Source organism: Herpailurus yagouaroundi, unplaced genomic scaffold (genome assembly GCF_014898765.1).
Source record: "Herpailurus yagouaroundi ecotype Mexico unplaced genomic scaffold, PumYag 139, whole genome shotgun sequence".
Lineage (NCBI taxonomy): Eukaryota > Metazoa > Chordata > Mammalia > Carnivora > Felidae > Herpailurus > Herpailurus yagouaroundi.
In genome coordinates this window covers 33,825,191-33,842,076 of record NW_024412394.1, presented here as the reverse complement: position 1 = coordinate 33,842,076, position 16,886 = coordinate 33,825,191, and the positions used below count along the sequence as shown (strand labels likewise).

Genomic DNA, 16,886 nt, shown 5'->3' with positions numbered 1-16,886 from the left:
AAAAATTAAATGATCAGGGGCGCCTGGGTGGCGCAGTCGGTTAAGCGTCCGACTTCAGCCAGGTCACGATCTCGCGCTCCGTGAGTTCGAGCCCCGCGTCAGGCTCTGGGCTGATGGCTCAGAGCCTGGAGCCTGTTTCCGATTCTGTGTCTCCCTCTCTCTCTGCCCCTCCCCTGTTCATGCTCTGTCTCTCTCTGTCCCAAAAATAAATAAACGTTGAAAAAAAAATTTTTTTTTTAAAAATTAAATGATCAAACGATAATAGAAGAATTAAGAACCATCTTTCATTTATTTAAAGTAAACTCACTGTGTTAAATGAAAATATATATATTTGTCAAAAATAATTGATAAAAAAAAGTTAACACTGAACCATGGATCATCTCACTATCACCAAATCAACCTGCCAAATATCAGTCTCACACAAATCAGCAAATGCGAATGTTTTCTTCCCCTGAAGAGAACATGACTTTAGCCTCTATTTAGAATCTTTGGTTTTTCTTTATCTCAAACTTGCAAATGGCTTAAGTTAAAGACTGGCCAAATTGTTGCTGAGAAAAGAGAAAGGGAAATAAATATTATTTGAATGATTGTTACGTGCCAAATATTGTGCTGTGTTAATTTTACTTACTACATGGAATTCTCGTAGGTATATGGCAAAATCAATATTACTTACCCTTTATTGCTGATGAAGCTCAGAAAAGCTAATTAACTTGCCCAAGGTCACATGGTTTTTAAGGAGGAAAGTTGGAATTTGGACTTGACTTTGTCTGACTTGAAAGTCCATGCAAAAGCTTTTCAATACAACATGGTATATATGAGCCACTGTAATTTTTGACAGATTACCTCAAAGTTAAAAGTGCCAGTGACTTGGTGTGGAAAACCACAGTGATGCAGGAGGGGCCTACAATCATCTACCTCTATTTTCTACATCTGGAGTCAGACAGATCTGCTGGCCCAGCAAGCACACTGAAGAGAACATATGGAAGGAGAGTCAAACTTTCAACAACCAATTTACCAATCTCCTCTAGGTATAAGTGGTACTATATAATTCTATTTCACTGAAATGTAAAAATCTATGATCTTATAGACCTATGTACGCTAAGTCAACTGAATTAAAAATTTTAATTCACTGCATGTGAATTTCTTTGTTGTACTTTCTTTGAGGTATTTCTTTGTTGTATTTTCTCCTATTTCTTTTTTTTTTCTGAGTTATTAACTGGTAAAAATGTACTTCAAATTATAAAGTTGTTTTGAATGCTACTGGTCTAATATTTTTCTCTTATTCCATGTCATGAATTGATACTAATTTGGTATAATTATCTTTGATTCCCTAAAGTGCCTCCATAAGAAGAAATTTATCAAATGGTAACAAATTGTATTTCTAACAAAAGATACTTGGAAAACCAAATAAGGTCTCCGAAATGATGTACATAGCTTTCATAATTACAGAGTTAAAATACAGAATCAATGTGAGAAGGGGCTGATGACTTTATTTTAAAATACCCTTCCACTTATTTCTGAGTACCACATACTTGGATATTCTATGATAGACACAAGTGTCAGTCACTGAGGACACTGTCCACAAATAAGTAGAAAAAAATCCTTCCATTTTCATCTTGTCAATTCAGAAATTTACATTAACAATATTTACTTATTTAAAGCATTTCTGTCACTCTGTCCATTTTGAACCACCATATCCCACCTTGGGGTTATATATTTCATACCCTCCCACTCGGCTGTGATTCCACAGCCTTTCAAAGACCAGCAGACTGATTTCCCTAGAGAGAGAACACATAAAACCTAACATCAATTGTAATTTTGAGCCAGCTTCACATACACCATTTGACCTTGTGATACCATGGCCCATGTCAAGGCTTGTGTGTTTGTGGAAGGGTTTCAGCTCTTTTCAAAAACCCAGGATCCATTGTTTTGAAAAAGTGACTCAAACTTCCTATATTTGCATTGAACTATCCACTAATGGTGAATTTAATTTGTTAAACACTCTCTGTATTAGCATGAGGTAGCAAAGCATGGAATACACTGACCACCAAACAAAACTCACGCACAATTAAACAGCTTGCTATTCCTCTTCCTTATTTTCAGAGAATACTGACATTCTCATCTTTACATCTTTTTGGGGTTGGCTATTACACCAAAAAATAAATCACAAATGTGATTCATCATCTTACAATCTTTAGGGCTATGTTGCAAATATAATCATCGCTTTTCAGAGAAAAATAATGAAGATAAAGTTGGTATCTAGAAACTTTGCTTTGTTGAGAAAATGGAACAAAATCACTCTACACCTGACACACACAGAATGGGAATATTTATACTGAAAATATAGATACAGAGGGTGTGTTAAATATGTTTGTGTCCAATTCTTAAATATAATGAATTCCCATGCCCCAAACTCATTGTTGCTTACCAGCACCTGTTCCTCCGGCCTTGACTGTTCCCTCTTCGGAATCAACAGACCTCACTTCTTCCCACCCTTCTGAAGAGATGGGTATCCCAGGTGCACACATGACAGCAACTTGTAAAGAAATTCAGCCTGGGGATTTTCAGCTGTGCTTTTAAACAAATTCAAGATATTATCTAAGAAGAGCATAAAGTGCCTCCACCACTCTGCTTACATCATTGAACATCAGCAACAACCCATGGGTCAGGAGCAGCAGAAAATGGAAACTGAAAGAAAATATTGGTGTAAGAAAATCGCTTTGTATGACTGACGTAGGTCATTGCAGGCACTGTGCAGCTATGCAAAGGACTGCTTGGATAAAATACTGTACCCAAGCCTCAGTGGGCCTGGTGGTGTGGAGACTGGTAGCATTTACTGAGGAGAAGCATATTGGCATCTCTGTTGGGTTTTAACCAGATCCACAGGATTCAGGAAATAAGCTCTCTGCCAGATGACACTATGCTCCTAGCCATTCCTTCTGTTTACTTATCTTCCAAATTGCTCTAACTAGTGGCCTTTCTCCTGCTGGGAGCTTATTTGTGGAGAGGGCTAAATAAAGGATTTTTATGACAACAAAATGGCCATTGGCCCATAGGATGATTTCTTAAAACATAACTCTTCTGCTTTTGTTTAGTACTATTCAAATCAATTAAATGTGAGTTTCTTATTATTATATCTTTGATTTCTGAAGAAAAAATTTTGTTTCTTCTGAAGAAATATTTGAAATTAGGCTATCTTTGCACGTATGCACATTTTCTTTATATAGTATTTTCCTCCCATTTACATAAACTATTAAAGGTAGATTCTCAAACACTTTTAAATATAATATATGTATGTATGTGTATATATATATACACATACATACATACACACACACACACACACACACACACACACACACACACACACACATGGGTTTATATGGGGTTTTTTATATGGGTTTTTTTTCCCTACTATATGGGACCTGGTACATTTCCAGACTATGAAGAACTATATCTTCTTTTAGATGGAATGCATACTCCTACTTTATGGGGGAGCAGGGGAAGGAACTGTATTTTTCCTCTATCATAACACAGTCTTTTCATTAACACAAACAGGTCTATGTATTTTACTTTTAGCATATTACTCTTCAAGTAATCATTACTTTTTTAAATTTTAACACAGAGAATGCTGTAAATAGTAAACATAAGGTATATACATGTATTTCACATTTCCTAAAGCATATTCATGTACTTCAAAACAAATCTGAGAAGTGACCATAACACTCCAAGAGAATCAACCATCTATAGAAACAGGCATGGAAGTATATACCAAGACTGACTTGTCTAGAAACTAAATTCCTAAATCACAATGTAAGGCTTCTACTTCACCAAATTTTTTTATTTCCAAGTTAAATTTCAGTACTAATAGAAAAGCCAGAAAGTACAGATTACAATCAAGTGACAATACTATTAACGTTGAAATAGGAATCACATAAAATATCCTGGAAAATATGGGTTTTTCTTTTCCTCTACAGTCCTAGTAACTGATGAAAAAAAAATCTGATTTCAAACCACAAATCTCTTACAAGTGCACTTTGAAGTAATAATCAATACTGTATTGAAGATCTAAGTTCTATATAATACATGTTAAGGAGAGTGGAACTGAAATACAATACGGTAAATACATATTATTTCCTAACTCTCCTCAAATACTTACAAACATTGAAAAACATCTGTACTCAACTATAGCTGACTGTATGTAATTCCTCAGCTGGTCACAATCATACCTTATAAAAAACAAGATAGATCTCCACATAGACAAATATATCAAGTAATTTTAAAAATGAGAATATCTAGATCATAAACTCTTCATGGGATATTCATAAAGCATCTGATTTTCTGTAGGACTACAGACTTAAGACTGTCCAGGTAAAAATAACATGTTGTTACCATATTGAACAGCTTTATCTGTTTTGTGTGCCACACTGCATTATATTAATATTTTGGCATTTAAGATCAACGGCAGGACAAACTCTGGGCAGAAGAGGGTAAATACATTATCTTTCAGTCTATACATGTGTAAACTCTATGTGCTTTAAGTAAAATGAAGGTTCTTAATCTTTGCAACCAGTAGCAGAATACAGTATTTGTGAAAAGTTATGGCATAAACACAAGTTCAGGCTCAATGAACCTCTTCTGAGACATTTTCATAGACTAAAAAATCCACGTGGATATCTTCATTGTTTTTCACAATGGACCCTTCAGGTCCAAACAGGAATGTTCCATATTGGACTTAATTTTATTATTTCTCAAAGTTTTGTTGATACACACACACACACACACACACACACACACACTCATAATTTGTTTCACCTAGCAAAAATTCTGAACACTGCATATACTAATTATTAAAGAGAAAAAAGAAACAGACGAGGTCTCTTCCTTGAAGGTTTATTATCCCCATATTACAGAAGAAGAATCTGAGCTTAGATATGATAAGTGACATACCTAATCAGTGGCACAGTAAGACTTTTAATTTAAAAATAACAGTAATATAGGCGCCTGGGTGGTTCAGTTGGTTAAGCATCTGACTCTTGATCTTGGCTCAGGTGATGATCTCATATTTCATGAGCTCAGAGCCCCACGTCAGTCTCTGTGCTGACAGTGTGGAACCTGCTTAAGATCCTCTCTCTCCCTTTCTCTCTGCCCCTCCCCTGCTCATGCTCTCTCTCTCTCTCTCAAAATGATAATAATAATAATAATAATAATAATAACAATAATAAAAATAACAGTAATAATCAAAGCTAATCTTGCTTTAGTTCACAACATCCTTAAGTCTGGGAACTAACTTTTACCTAACATCTAGTACAAGACTATTCTTGGTGGTTCATGATTGAGGCAAATAAATCGACACCGAGTAAAATGCACAGGATGCTATAGGCTGAGGTCTATAGAGTCTTCATGACACTAGCAGGGCTCTGCCATGCCTTGACCTCAGAACACCAGTTTATAGAGATGTTAATGGATGGTTCAGGATGAAAGGTACCCTAATCAAATGTATTTAGGACACACTTTGTATTGTATTATTTTCTAGAACAATCACAATGCACATTACCTATAAAGGTGGTGAGAAGTCCTTAGAGAAATTCTGGCCAAAGTTAGCATTGGCCCAATTTATTTGAACACAAAAACTTATGTTTGGCAGCACACTTATTAAAACTATTATTGCTTTGCAAAAATACTAGATGGGAGTGCAATGCTGCATAAGTGATACTATTTCTTTTTATTTGTTAAGATACTGTAAGGAAAAAGGGAAGTACTGAATTCTATTTTATAGATTCAGAGTTGATTTTCAGGACCATGTTCTTTGTTTGGGTAGTTTCTGTAATAATAAGCACTGTTCCATGTCCTGCTTTGTCACTGGGATATCTGTGATTCTGCTGTCACAAAGCACCAACTCAGCTATCTCCTTCCTGACCCACATGGATATGCTTCTGGATCAAGGTCTTCAATTTATTCAATTCTATTTAATCACCCTGAAGCAACTATTCTGAAGGATTCTAAGCTAAAATAAAACAAACAACATTAAACAAAACACAAAGTCCAAATGACATATTCTGGGAAATCCTAATAGTATATATATAGACACAGAATAAACCAATATTCAAAATACAACTAGGAGACTTTATGGAGTAACAAAAAAGGTAAGCTCTAAAGACATGAGAATGAATAAAATACAGATGGTCCCTGACTTACAATGGCTCAACTTACAGTTTTTCAACTTTATGATGGTACGAAAACAATATGCATTCAATAGAAACTACAGCTCGAATTTTGAATTTTGATCTTTCTCTGGGCTAGCAATATGAGGTATAATATCATCTTATGATGCCGGGCAGCAGTAAGCCACAGATTATAGTCAGCCATGTGATCACAAGTGTAAACAACTGATAGACTTATAACCATCTGTACCCAAGCATTTTTTTTTACTTAAGTACAACATTAAATTGAGATATTTAACACTTTATTATAAAATAGGCTTTGTGTTAGATGATTTTTCCCAACTGTATGGTAATGTAAGTGTTCTGAGCATGCGTAACATTGACTAAGCTAAGCTATGATGTTCAGTAGGTTAGGTATTATGTGCATTTTCAACTTAATATTTTTAACTTATGATGGGTTCATTGGGACATAACCCGATCCTAAGTAAAGGAAAAACTGTATTAGGATTTGGGAAATTAATATATTTAATTAAGTTTTTTTTTTCCCCAGGATGGAGAGCTACTTTCATACTTGCAACTTCCTGAGTCATAAGGCTACAACCTATCCTGTATCAGGATTTATAGGTTTCTTACAATGGTGTGTTGGATACTAGAAGAAACTCTGGATATAAAGTGCCTAGTCTGAGAAAATCTGGAAGGTTAAAAATACTCAAAGAATTAGCTGCTATCAAGGGGCCCTGAATTCCAAAGCACTCTGAAATTCAATTATTCTGAAATTCTGAAATACAGGTGTGGGAATTACTGCTTTCAAATTGTGGTAATGAAACCATTTACAATATAAATGAATATAAGCATCCTATGAACGTTGCCATTCTTTGTCTCACAGTATGATAGAGGACAAGCATGTATGTAAAGGATCTTTCAAGGAGAATTGACCGGTACAACCTGCCTTGATCTGTGTTGTCTTCTAAGCTAGAGAGACCTAGGTCTCCCAGACCCTGACCAACTACATGAAGAAACAGAGTTGATGCTGGGTATGGAATAAAGGGGATCAGAATAGCACATATGTCAAAATATCAGAGAGTGGCAGGATATAGGGCACAGTGAGGTAGGGAACACTTCAGAGAAGATCTTTTTAAGGAGATGAGGGGAAAAGATGAGTGAGTGATGAAAGAGAGATTAAAGAGAGAAATAGAAAGTAAAGGTAGGTCAGTATTAAGGATAATGATTACTTTGTAAACCTGATACACCTACCACAGAATGTTTCTCCAATGTAAACCCTCTGACTGATCCTACACATTTTCTATAGGAGACCTGAAAAAATAGGACAACAGGAAATTGAGTGCTTCTCATGGTGCTGAGATATTTAAAGAATAACCAAAAGTTGTCCATTTCAGCCTAAAGTCTGTACAAATGCTTTAGCCATTACTGCATTTCTCTGTAAAAAGATAGAAAACATGCTAAAAGAAAAGAGAAAGAAACCCAATGGACAAAGCCAGAATATTGGCTCTCTGAGACCCATTTCTTAGCACTTGTCTGTCCTTTGTAACTCAAGTTATTGATTATAGCAAAATGGGAAGGCTTTTGAGCTTGAAGCTGCATAGTAAAGGTATTACAGAATGAGGTATCTTTGACCAAGGACCAAATTTAATGTTAATTTCTTGTCCTGGGATTAAGTCATAATACAGACAATATAAATTCAGTCTACAAAATCCACCTAAGAACACAATGAAACTTCAATTCCTTACAAGAGATTTATTGATTTTCACCCAGGGTTCGGACAGAAAAAGGTTCCTCATTTATCTGAGTTGTGTGAAATTTAATATTAATCCTTTCTTTGTAGGGTAAGCACTCTAAGGGTGATGGTCTTATGCACAGATGTCAGTTCCAATTACCTGCTTCTTACAAGGGCAAAACTGCCTCTGGTGGCCCTGCGTTGTTTAAAAACCCAAACCCTCACACATTGTAAGTCTTGATTCCATCAGAGTTGTTGCTGAAGTATCACACCCACATACTTAGGGTTCAGTTTTCTCCTTTCATTTCTGACCCTTAGAGATTTCTCGTAACACAAATTCAGCTACACCTTTTTAAATAAACATTCTTTTTCACCATTATAGGTTTTATGCAGTGGAGATTAGTTTTGTTTTAAATTTCTTTAGCTTAGGCAGCTATATAACTGTAAACAGGAAGTAGTTTCAAATGGTGTGTTGGGTAACTTTTTTCTTTTGATATGCTGGCAGTTTAAAATCTCATTTATATGTTCAGGGACACCTGTAGGCTCACTAAGTTAAGCATCTGACTTTGACCCAGCTCATGATCTCACGGTTCATGGGTTTGAACCCTGTGTTGGGCTCTGTGCCAACAGCTCAGAGCCTGGAGCCTGCTTCAGATTCTGTGTCTCCCTCTCTCTCTGCCCGTCCCCTGCTTGTGTTTTCTCTTTCTCTTTCTCTCTCTCTCTCTCTCAGAAATAATAAATGAATAAACTTTAAAAAATCTCATTTAAAGTTCAAAACCATTAAAGTATATATATTTATTAAGGATAAAATCCAAATATGTGGTCCAAATACCTAGCTTCCTACAGTCATGGATACGAACTATGTCTTCACTAAGAAAACAACCAATAAGAAGGCTTAAGTAGAAACATTAGGCCATGTATTACAAGACTTCAAACAGCAAGGTATTAAAGAGGGCACAAAGCCAAGAAGAGAGGGAAGATCATTTACATGATGTACCAGCTAATTAATTAAATGCTATAGAAACTTTCTATACCCCATTTCTATACTTCATTTTCCTTTCCTATTTATTTCTATCCATGTGTTGTCTCTTTTTTTGCGGTAGTGGTTGTTAGACTTTAAAACCGTTCAGGAATTAAAAAAAACAAATCAGAACCTGTGATTTCCCAGAAAAAGAGACTCCCTAAGTTCTACCTCAGTTAAATTTCCAACCAAGTCACATAAAAGGTCAGTAGTTTCTCTGGTTTCTACTATTACTAAAGGACCACAGTACTACTGTGGTAGTTTTTTCATTCTTAATTTTTTCATTCTTCCCTTAGTTAATTTTTTTTTTCAACGTTTATTTTATTTTTGGGACAGAGAGAGACAGAGCATGAACGGGCGAGGGGCAGAGAGAGAGGGAGACACAGAATCGGAAACAGGCTCCAGGCTCTGAGCCATCAGCCCAGAGCCCGACGCGGGGCTCGAACTCACGGACCGCGAGATCGTGACCTGGCTGAAGTCGGGCGCTTAACCGACTGCGCCACCCAGGCGCCCCATCTTCCCTTAGTTAATTTTTTAAAAACGTCTTCTTAAAAATGGTATGTATGTTCCAGGTCAGGGTAAAGCACACATAAAATCTCCCTCTACTCAAACACAATACCACTATTCAAACCATGGCAGTGAGTGGTTGAACCTGTCTGTCCCGCTGATAGGGAGACCAGCTCTGGGTTGAGGTGGCTATTGCTGCAATGCCATGTACTGCTGGGAGAGAAGGCTAAACCCTACTTCAAGCTCTCCCAGTTAACAGGGCTCAAAGTAACTCCAGTAAGCCTCCCAGGACTGCTTTCTGAATGGTGCGGATCCCCATGTGATTTACAAAGCACAGGAAGCTATGGAGGAGAAAAAGCCTATGCTGTACATTCAACTGAAATATCATTCAAGAAATGACAAACGAATGGCATTTTACTACTCCCAGACTCTCACTAAAAGAATTAATAAAATATATGCTCTAACAAAGAGAAAAATGAAGGCAAGAAAAAAGAGATCTAGAAAATAATTATGAAAAATGAAATCAGTAAATCATATTAAATACGTTGGTAAATCTAAATATTAGCTATAAAAATAGTATTAACATTTATTTATATAAATGTTCTACAACAAGCTGGACCTATTCTAGATAACAGTAATATTAATGCTAAAGTCCTGTTTCACAGAGATAATAATTTTAGATTTTGCTAATAAAACAATTATAAAAGTAAGTATTACACTGAAAAGTTAGGTTTGCACTGAAGGATAGGAAAAAAAGTATAATATCCTAAGCTCTAAAATAAATGAATAGGCTCAGAAAGTAACTCAATCAATCTAATAGTAGACACAAAATGAAAAAAAGCAAAGCAAAGAAATAAAGGAATACCCAAATTAAGTTAATACAAAGGAATATGTTTACGGTAGGAGTTTCAAAATATAAAAACAAAAAAATGAAGAATGCATCACCATCCAGATGTAAGTATGATCAACATTTTGATGTACATTCTTTCAGTTCCTTCTCTATATACAAATGTAAGTATTTTTTCAAAAACATACCATATAGTGTATATATACAATTAGCAACACCTTTCTCTCAACTATCACAAAAATATTTTTATGCCATAAAGAATATATAATAGATGTTTTATGGCTATATAGTATTCCTTTAAACACTGCCCTTTAATCAGAAAATAGAGCTAGCTTCCAATTTATATATTTTATAATAATAAATATTCACCGATACCCATGATAAAATGCTTTTTGAGATGCAATCATATTTTATAAACTAAACACAAAGAGGTCAGTTAGAGGTGAGGGTTCTATTAAATAAATTTGACAATTTCCTCATTAATTGGGCTACAAACAATTTCTTGCATAATTTTGATTCCAACCATCCAGACTGAGTTTGAGTAATTTCAATCACTATCCCAAGTGCCCTCCTCATTGAAAAATACAAGGCCTTGGATGATGATGCTTAATGTACCTCATGGTTTCCCAAAGGTTCTTAATCTCTAACCTGATTCATGGCTTCCCAAAGAAACTATTCCCTCTGAAACCTCCTAAACCTAATTTAAAATGTTGGGGGATTATGCCAGTTAAATTTTCAGCTCTTTCCTTTCTGACCACTCAGCTATAAGTCAGTTCTCTGTGAACTGGTTTTATTTTACACAATTATTGCTGGTGTTATTGATGTTGTTTTATTTATTTCTTAAAATCTAATAGCAATTCTTTACTGTAATTCACAATATAATTTCTTCTGTGTATAACTGAAATTTTTTTCATTAAAATATGTATTAAATTAATGCCTAGTAATAGCAATACTGTGGTTTCCTTTTTATAGCTTGAAGAATTAATGTCCAAATTACTAAAAAAAATTAAAGAAACAGAATTCTGAGAACAGAGAAGTAAACTGTAATCACACAAGAAACAAAGTAAATAATTCTGTGCCATCTAGTGATCAGGTACCTATTGACTGAAATACTTTTTCCACATGCACAATCATTAAATCAATAAACTAAAGGGATAGACCAAGAATTGGAAGACAGGAAGTTACTCTTTTTCAGACTCAATTATCCTTAACTGTAGTTTTGGGTACATCTTTTCTCTCTACTGAAACATGTAAGTTATTAGTTTCTTACTTTTGTAATTAGCTTCACACATTTAAAAAATAGAGAAACATCGAGCAGTGTACAACTTAATCCAACAACTACATTTCTACGTATGTTAAATATAAACTATCACTCTAAGTATAAACCAGTATATAAACGCATAATCTGATGTCTTCACTTAAAATTACAATCGATTTCCTTCAGGAAAAGACACAAACATACAAATGTCAAAAATAAAATTAGATACTTCAAGAGAATACAGGAGGAAGTGAAATTTAGTTTTAGTTTTAAATCATGCCTAGAGATACAAGGGCATTTAAAAGAGTGGAAAATCAAGTGTCAAACAGCAGACATGGAAATGTGTATGATATGCATAAAGTACAGTGTTGGGGCACCTGGGTGGCTCAGCTGGTTAGGCATCCAACTCTTGGTTTTGGCTCAAGTCACGATCTCACCTTTTTTTTTAATTTTTTTTTCAACGTTTTTTATTTATTTTTGGGACAGAGAGAGACAGAGCATGAACGGGGGAGGGGCAGAGAGAGAGGGAGACACAGAATCGGAAACAGGCTCCAGGCTCTGAGCCATCAGCCCAGAGCCTGACGCGGGGCTCAAACTCACGGACCGCGAGATCGTGACCTGGCTGAAGTCGGAGGCTTAACCGACTGCGCCACCCAGGCGCCCCTCGATCTCACCGTTTTTTAATTTGAACCCCACACTGGGCTCCTCCATGCTGATAGCACAGAGCACGCCAGGGATTCCCTCTCTCAGCCTCCTGCTTGTGTTCTCTCTCTCTCAAAATAAATAAATAAATAAACTTAAAAAAAAAAAAAGGAGCACAGTGTTAGAGGAGGTGAGTCTGTGAGGATAAAATGGTGCTAAACTATGAGGACTGATGATCTTGGCTTAGGTTTTGGATTTTATTCTCTATGAGAAGACCCAATTTGTAAGAGTTTACCATTAACCCAACTGGGACAACCAACTGTTAGGACAGTAATAATTGCTCACATTTGTAGAATACTCCAGACTCTTGAGAATTCTTTCCTATTAGCTCTATACAGGCATGACTTCTGGTTTCTGTTTTAGACATTTCCAAGGTCACTCCTCCAAGGTCACTCCCTCTCTCATTTGTGGGCTCCTAAGCACTACAGTCAGCCAGGCAGAATTCACACCTGTTAGTCTGTCAGAAAATTAATTTAAAGTATCTGGGTACCAGGGTCGGAGTTCTAAAATCTATCTGGATACATACAATTCTTTATTCTGTCTTCAAAACATCAGTTGAGTCATTTTGTACTTATTCCTGCCAAATACATCCCCATATAAATATGAAACTTTTTAAAATGGGGTTCGCATATGATACAAAATTAAAATTCTCTTGGAAGAACCAGCACTTCATAATTTATAAAGGGTCAGGACTGAGATTTGGAAAAGTCCCTGAATGAAGACTGTCAAACTGCCATTCATAACCCCGACTACACACTGGAATTAGCATAAGTGATCCTTAAAAAAAAAAAAAAAAACAATAATGCTTGGGCCACAACCCAGAACAATTAAATCAGAATTTCTGTGCTTGGGAGCTTGAACACTGATATCATTTGTAGGAAGCTTCTCAAGTGATTATATTGTGCACTGAACTAGTCCTATAGTTCTCAATTTAGTTGCACATGTTAAAATAAATTGGGGCATGGTTCCACAATGACTAAATCAGAATCTCTTTTGGTGCTGCTCTGACAATTTTTAAAGAGGATTCTAAGGTATGCCCAAGGATGAGGATCACTAATATAATCCACCCCTCTCATTCTGTAGCCCAAGGTAATTCAGTTCTTGAAAGATATGGGATTAAAATTATTCCCTTGATCAGTAACCTCTAGGCTCTCTTTCCTCCACAAGTCTCTAAGCTTACAGTTCCCAGAACAGTGTGTATGCTCAGCATCTCTCATTGTTCATGCCAGGCTCTCTGACTAGAATACCACATTGAATATTCCTGCCCAAATTCTACCCCAGTTCCACGATGAAACCTTAGGATTCTGGCTTTCCTCTGAGTTTCTGTAGCATGAATTATCTATACATCCTATTTGGTATCATAGAAATAAAAGTAATTATTGAGCACTTGCTGTTTGTCAGGTACTAGGTACACGGAAGCCATACCAGATTATCTAATTTAATCTTCACAACTACTGCATGGGATATGAACAGTTATTCCCATTGGCAGAACTTGAGGCTTACAGAGGTTAAGAAACATACCCAATGTGTTCCGTCTCTGGCTGTGCCTAAAACTCTCTCTTCGTTATCTTGCATATCAATTGTCTTCATAAAGTACTCAATAAGATTCTTGATGATATTATGTTTTTTTATGGATGAAAAACAAAGGAGACAAATGCAAAACTTTTGTATTTATCATGTACATACACAAGTATGGAGAAGCCTTAATCTCGTTCCTCCTATGAATGTTATTGCTATGAACCTAATTGTGCCCCTCACTCATACGTTAAAGTCCTCACCCCCAAGTGAGAATATAATCATATTTGGAGACATGGATTTTACAGAGATAATTAAATTAAAATGAAGTCATTAGGATGGCCCATAATCCAATATGACTGGTATCCTTATAAGGAAAGAAAATTCAGACACACATAGAGGAAAGGCAGTGTGAAGGCTCAGGAAGGAGATGATCATCTACAAGGCACAAGAAAGGCTTATTTGTTTTGAGAGAGAGTATGCACGCACACAAGCTAGGGAGAGGCTGAGAGAAAGAGGGAGAGAGGGAGAGAGGGAGAGAGACAGAGAGAGAGAGAGAGAGAGAGAGAGAGAGAAAGAGAGAGAGAGAATCCCAAGCAGGCTCCATACTCAGCGTGGAGCCCAATATGGGGCTCGATCTCACAACTGAGAGATCATGACCTGAGCCAATATCAAGAGTTGGATGCTCAACCAAGTCACCCAGGTGCCCTGGAAAAGTATACACTATTATCTCAGACTCAGAAGAGTTTACTGGGGATTAAAGTTAGATATGCCCTTGGGCATGGGACAGGTGCTTAGAAAACAAAAACAAAAACAAAAAAACCTAACCACAGAAGTTCAGCTCAGTAATTAGTACAAAACACTCAAAGAAGATGGTTACAGGCAATAACTATTAAATCCAGAACAGCCATAAGAACCAGAGATACCCCACAATGTATGAAGAAGAATGATGTACAAGGTAATATCTGGACTTCCAATATGGCAGTTGGCATCAAGAAAGTCAGTATCCAGAGGTCCAGCTTCTAATTTCTGGCCAGGAAATGGTGAGGGCAAGGCAATGTTTTAGTTCTAGAGGGACTTGGGTAGCAGAACTGGATCCATGAACAAAACCAAAACATGGCAAAAATCTGGTGCCTGGTCTCAGGAATAGGTTAGAAGCCAGGCTGCTGGGGCTGGGTCTAGACTGCAAACAGAACAAGTAGTTAAATTGTGAATGCTAATCCTCAGAGGGTCTGGCTGGAGCTGGGGACAAATTGAGTTCCAAGCTCTTCCAACTACAAAGAGAAAATGGCTTCGGGGACAGGAAATCAGGCAGGCCTCAACACCCATAATGTCTCCTTCCCTGTTCAATAGCTTCTGAATTCTCTCCCAGGTCTAAGATTCTGTTATTTTGTTAAATTGAACCAAAAGTAAGGACAACCTTCTCATTCACTGGATAAAATGGGTCAAAAACACTGCAGTATGATTCTGCATTTTAAAAGGATACTAAAGAACAACTTACTGAGATAAAATAGTGGCACTAAAATCTTCAATATCAAATCTTTTTCTAAATGTATTTTGAAGCATAAATGTTTCCCCTTAAAATGACCTTTACTCATGAATCTTTTAAAACATTCTATGTTAAAATTGTAAGCACATATTACACATAAAATTTGTATGATTATTTTTGAAAATGTGGCCCAGATTTTAATTTAGTTTCTCCTGATTCAAGAATAGGAATATCTTTAAGATGTAACTAAATGACTAATATTTCCAGCTATGGATTAATTTAGGAGAAATATTATTGGGTATAATCATGTTAGATTTACAGGCTTAATTTCTTTCCTTTTTATAGGATTTCCTTTTAATCACAACTCTTGTTTTAGAATCAAGGAGATTTTTTAGTAGTTATATATTAGGCGGAAATTGTAGCTCTGAAAAAGCCAGCTTTTCACCATGACAATTTCCAAAATTTGCTTAACACATATTCTTAGAATTAGCTCAGACCACACACATACATATACGCACACACACAGGGAGTTATTTGTGTCCTCTCAATCTCTTCCTAAGATTTAAATTGCACAGATGATTAAAACTGCTAATGTCCATTCCATATTCACTGTAAGAAGAAATTAGTTCTCAGAATCCCTCTAAGGCATTTAAACGGTAGCATCTAACACCCTAAATCATGCCTCTCTCAGTAGTTGAAAGGGAGAAAGAAACTTATCTTTCCCTCACCAATACCAGACAGTAGTCTCCCTTCTCTTTTGTGTATATTCTCATCTCTGTCCTTCATAATATTAACAAAAACCAGGCCAGGTAAAACTGTTGGGCTTTGGTGCTAAATGTCAACCTGTCCAACTGCTGGTCCTACAGTATTCTCTCTTGTCTGTATAGATCAAGAGGGTAAATTAAATAAAAAGCTAGAGAAAGTACTTGGTTGAAAGTTAAGAAGTGCAGGCAGAGGTCTATAAAAGTGTGTTCATCAGCCTCTGTGTGAATGGGCTAAGCAGAAGTACATAAAATGAAACACGACAAAAGAAATGAGGTGGGCTCTTCTGAGAGAGTCACTATGGGCAGGGGTTATATTCTAATCATATATTCCAAAGCCTGGTAAGTGCCTGTCATACACTAGGAACTCAATGAAATACTATGTAGAAAAGGTAAAAGAGAAGCCAATGCTGTTATAATTCTACATGGATCCATTGCTGTTTTGAGGTTTTGGTGGCAAAAATGCCAGTTATAAAAGACCCAGAAGATACCAAAACTGGTTATTTACAACTTAATGAAGGGGACACTAGATACCAGTTTTTTCATGCATGTGATGGAAATTAAAACAAATACGGGCCTGATATGTAGTTACAATAATTCATTTCCCCTCACATCCTGTCTGTTCACACTATTATTCCACTTTTCAAACTTATTTTTAAATATTTATTTTCTTAGTTCTTCTAATGGAAAGTACTCTAATTTTTAAAAAATAAATTGCCTCTATATTGACAGCCTTATCGAAGATAATATCCACTGGTTTCTAATTTTAAGATAATACTTATGGTTAAAACTGATTAGAGATGTTATGGGGCGCCTGGGTGGCTCAGCTGGTTGAGCATCTGACTTCAGCTCAGGTCATGATCTTGCTGTCCGTGAGTTCAAGGCCC

At 36.2% G+C, this 16,886-nt stretch overlaps 1 protein-coding gene across 39 annotated transcripts in view; it reads right to left on the bottom strand.

The window, feature by feature from the left end:
• Positions 1–16,886, bottom strand: part of RIMS1 (regulating synaptic membrane exocytosis 1) — a 494,117-nt gene that overhangs the window by 199,539 nt on the left and 277,692 nt on the right. For 14 of the 39 annotated variants that reach the window (XM_040473918.1, XM_040473930.1, XM_040473920.1 and 11 more), the window contains exon 1: positions 2,429–2,528. The exons of 23 other annotated variants lie outside the window; for them this stretch is intronic. In XM_040473918.1, coding sequence (XP_040329852.1) covers positions 2,429–2,528 — 100 coding nt within the window. Of the gene's footprint in view, positions 1–2,428; positions 2,772–16,886 lie in introns of those variants that run through there. 2 more of the 39 variants (XM_040473928.1, XM_040473924.1) reach the window with 2 other exon arrangements.